The sequence below is a fragment of the Sceloporus occidentalis genome, unplaced genomic scaffold (assembly GCF_023333645.1).
Source record: "Sceloporus occidentalis isolate IW3139 unplaced genomic scaffold, rSceOcc1.0.p SCAF_193, whole genome shotgun sequence".
Taxonomy (NCBI): domain Eukaryota; kingdom Metazoa; phylum Chordata; class Lepidosauria; order Squamata; family Phrynosomatidae; genus Sceloporus; species Sceloporus occidentalis.
The window spans coordinates 964,862-969,246 of record NW_028317173.1 but is presented as its reverse complement, the minus strand read 5'-3'; the positions used below and the strand labels follow the sequence as shown (position 1 = coordinate 969,246).

Genomic DNA, 4,385 nt, shown 5'->3' with positions numbered 1-4,385 from the left:
GTTTATGCAAGAGGTTACTTAGACAATGGTGTTTATGCAAGAGGTCACTTATACATTGTATCTATTGTTTTCTTGTTCCTTCGCCTCCCTTTCCCCCCCAGGAAGCCCCTTTACATGTTTTGTCATCTTGAAGGGAAGGATGGGGTTCAATATTCCCATTGAGGGAGTGCAGCTCTAGAAGCGGAAGATCGGGAACTTGGTGATCTACTTTGACCTTTATGACCTTTATGACCTTTTGGACTTGTTCAAATGTCTTTGAGGAGGGGAGATTCACCGGTCGATAGAATCAAGTAACCTTAGGCTTTTTCCTGACACTTGTTCATTCCTTTGCTCTGACCATATGGTTGGCAGAAAAAAATGTTTAAAATGCAGCCCTGGGATCATAATGATTGGTTATTCATTGTGCTTTTTATCTGGGTTTTTTTTGTCATTGGATTCTGGGATCTGAGTCAGAGGGAATTTTTCTAAAGACAATGGTGTTTGGTGTTAGGCTTTTGGGTGCCACCACTCTCTATCACTCTCTGGGTGCCACCACTCTCTATCCCTCTCTGTGTGGGTGCCACCATTCTCTCCTCCTTGGGGTTCCAAAGCTCTTCAGAGGTCCCTAAGGTAGATCCAAGCTTCTTGTTTACCTTATGGCCAGTGAAGGGCAGAATTTTTTGAGGCCCCCAAACGCCACCAGGAAAGGGGGCCAAGGACATTCTACTCTGGTGTTTTGGCTGGAGAAATGTTGGGAAAAAAAGACTGGGATTCATTCCATTGTGGCTCATCTCTTACACAGGTACATGAGTTTGGTACAGGGTTGTTTCCTTGAGCTAGTTCCGTCTTTATACATGAAATATCTTATAGCTAGAAGGTAAGATCTAATTTCTTACTATGCACCTTTATTTAACATGACAGCTCATTCATATATATACAGTATATAATATTTATGGATCTATATTTAAACATGTATTTTCGAGAGCAGAAAAATATACCAAATGTTTGCAAAACATAAAATATTTATTAATTTTAAAATAAAGTATACAGAATCATCTAGTATACATGTCTACTTAGATTGTTTAAACTAAGCATCAATATATACAGCTCTCCAAGGCAAATAACATTCAGAAAAGTACGCAGAAAGTCTTCGACCTCCTTGGGTTTTAGACGCAGTATTTCCAGAAGCACTCGGACAAGTTGCCACGTTTTTTGTATTGCTTCCTCTCTTTTGACTGCAGACGGTTCAGCAATGATATACGGGGATGTTTGCCAAACAGACCCTGAAAAGATAAACCAATTAAACACTTAGGTTTTGTTGAAAAAGTTGACGCAACGGCAATTAGTTCTTCCAAAGATGTCTAGTAGGGTAACCAAACCATGGAGGACATGGCAAGATTGGGGCTAATGAAATCAGCCTTGTTTTTTTTTTTTGTTTTGTTTTTTATTATTCTACCAAATCATGTTGAGTATTTCTTTCTCTTGTGATTTTATTCATATAGAATATGCAATACTAATCCTTATCTCATTGGCCATATCTTGTCTGGGGTTCAATCTACAATCGTCCGTGTGTAGGTCAGGTGGTCTTTGCATCCTTATGTTGCATTCTGGTCTAGGGTGGAAGGTCGAGGGGTAGCAGCCCCTCTGTCTCGGTTCTGTGGGTTGGGGGGAGAACTCTGATCTCCCAAATAAGCCCATTTACACCATGGGGCGACTGCTGGCTCAGCCTTGAGTCAAGCCTTGGACAGAGGCCATTGTGAATAAGTCACTGTCTGTTCTCTAAACTACTACATATGAAGAATCAACATATTACGAAGAAGTCCATATCTGCTGACCCCCTTGTGCTGTTGGTGCAAAACCTAAAATTCTCTATACACCAAATAAACCCATGTAATGCTATTAACAGATTCAAATTATAAATAAGTGAGAAGGTGATAAGGTGATAAAAAATATTAATTGGAAATAAATTATGTGAGAAGACCAAATGCTGCTCGCTTGATGAAGTAGATGCAGCCCTATCCTCTTTTATAAGAAAGCAAAAAGCATAAGTAAATAAAAGTGATCTTCACAATTAAATACATAAAACGTTCAAAATGTATACATTCATTTGACTTGTCTGGAGGTTTTGCTTTAAGATCGAGTACATATTATAACCAAGCTTATGTGGGAGCGTGGATGGTTGGTTACGCTCTAACCCTATGTTCATTCTGTAATTATTCTCATTAAGACTCACCTCTTTAAAGCCGTCGTCCATGGTGTAGGCACCCAGACTGAGCCCTGATTGAACAAAAACAATTCGGAAACATTTTAAATAGATTTAGACAAGACCCCCAAGAGCCCTCAATAGAATGGACAATACTGTCTCTGAACCCATCTATAGGGTTCATTAAACATTCTAGAATGTTCTGAATTAAATTCCCAATGTTGGCATTGGGAAGCCAAGCTGTCTTGGTATTACATTGGACTGTATATAGATCCTATCTCCTACACATACATCTCATATTTACCTTCTTTATTGAACAAATCATCCGTATCATCCCCCAATGTTCGCTTGTCTAGATAAGTAGGCAAGTTCTGCAACAAGTAAGCCTGGTCTAAATTGTTTAGTTCTGCAAAGTCCAGCTTTGAACCTAGAGTCGGAATTAAAAAGTGAAATAATGAGAGAGCATTAAACACATAAATAAAATACAAGAGTCCTCCATATCCATAGGCAGGTACAGTTATTGTCCTATATTAGCAAAAAAATAAGATTTTAACCCTTTCTTAGTGACAGGGTGCTGCGACATCTGGCATAGAAGAACAGGGATGTCCATGTCCCGTACTGGAAGGTCAAAGACAGACCAAGTTTTTGGGGTAATATTATGACACTGTTTAAGTAATGAAAAAGCTTAACTGGCAAGAGAGTAAATGGCTTTATTTATAAAGAGTCATTCTAGTGCAAAGTTTAGAAGTGCTCTTATCACCATAGCAACCAAAGAAATAATGCTACAGAATTGCTCTTAATTAATAAATATGTCCAAAGCATCTGATAATTGAGCTAATAGCTTCCCAAAACATTCAGCATCAAATAATTATTATGAAATGTTATTATCTATGGTGAATTAAGTCAAAATGTATTAGAAGATGGATTAATTATTCATTTAAATATTTAAAAAAATATATTTTGTCCTTTAAGCTTGCCTCCTAGTTTTTATCATTTCTCGTAACAGAAACGTGAAAAATTTATACTATATCAAAATACCGGTATATCACACATTATAATATCACAAAACATTGCCGAAAAGGGTAATGCTATAAAGAAAATAATAAATATTTTTAATATTAGTAAATATTTAATATTATTAAATATTCCATGCTTGAGGGTATAAAAATCTAATTATGTTATTCAGGGATTTTTTTTTACATTTTTATTAATGGCAGCAGGTGGTTTTGATTCAGATAATGCAGATAATTGTTGGTTATAAACAAATTTTGAAGATTATAGAGAGCATTTCTGATACCATGTAGTAAGTAGCAATAATTATATCATCCAATGGAATCTTCTTGCTAATTGCTTGACTTTTAGAACTGTCTTTGCCGTATATAATTATCACCATTTAACTCAAAAATAAAATTCCAAATCTGTACAAAAAAGGACCCTCCCTTAACTACGTAGCTAAAATCTTAACAATATATTGTAAATAATAAAGCTGTAAATTCAATGCATGCCAGGAGCTGAAACCGATTCAAATCTGCATTAAATCTCAAGGTTTCTGTCCCAGACATATTTATTCATTGTAATAATATAGGTTCTGTATTAAAAAAACGGCAACATAGAATTTTATTAAAATGCCTTAAAATAAATCAATAAATGAAAACTCTGCTTTCTCCTTGATGTTAAATAAAAAAAAATATATTTAAAAAAAAATTAAAAATGAATAATAAAAATTGTTTCTTACCTCGAAGCTGATAAGGAACTTCGTCGGAGTCAATTATCGGGTTAGACTTTAGAGGACAGGAGATACTGGCAAGCATAACACCGAAATAAATGATTTTATGCATGTCTGCTGGATGGAATACAAGTCTGCTTCTTTGTCCTGCGTGTGTCACAGTCTTTTCCAACAGTCTCTCGTCTCATTCATGAGCCTTTACTTATATATAAATTCATGACGTCATAACCCACATCACTCTTCCGACCGTGATCCAAAAAAAGAGTAATGAAGAACCAATGGATCTGTTCCCTGTGAATTCTGAATGCAAAACACTTTGCATTGAGGTAATTCTTCAGGGATCGCAGACAATAAATTTACTGTCTCTTAGGCCTTTCTAAAAAGTGCGTACAGTATCGCGGCAAATGTGCCGTAGCAAATCTGACTTGAATGAAAAGTAACTTGTGCTTATAAATCATGCGTTCGGAAAGGGTCAAG

At 36.1% G+C, this 4,385-nt stretch overlaps 1 protein-coding gene across 1 annotated transcript; it reads right to left on the bottom strand.

Annotated features, from left to right (window-relative positions):
* Nucleotides 1-1,145: 1,145 nt before the first annotated feature.
* On the bottom strand, nt 1,146-3,993 carry UTS2 (urotensin 2). The gene is made up of 4 exons (XM_089502104.1): nt 3,918-3,993; nt 2,487-2,609; nt 2,213-2,256; nt 1,146-1,262 (listed from the first exon to the last, which is right to left on the bottom strand). Exons 1-4 carry the CDS (start codon nt 3,991-3,993, stop codon nt 1,146-1,148), a joined length of 360 nt encoding a protein of 119 aa, XP_089358230.1.
* Nucleotides 3,994-4,385: the final 392 nt, after the last annotated feature.

Coding starts and splice junctions, on each gene's coding strand:
- UTS2 (XM_089502104.1), bottom strand. CDS start 3,993: ATGCTTGCCAGTATCTCCTGTCCTCTAAAGTCTAACCCGATAATTGAC. Junction 2,610..3,917: donor AGTTCCTTATCAGCTTCGAG/GTAAGAAACAAT, acceptor TTCCGACTCTAG/GTTCAAAGCTGGACTTTGCA. Junction 1,263..2,212: donor TGGACGACGGCTTTAAAGAG/GTGAGTCTTAAT, acceptor TTATCTTTTCAG/GGTCTGTTTGGCAAACATCC.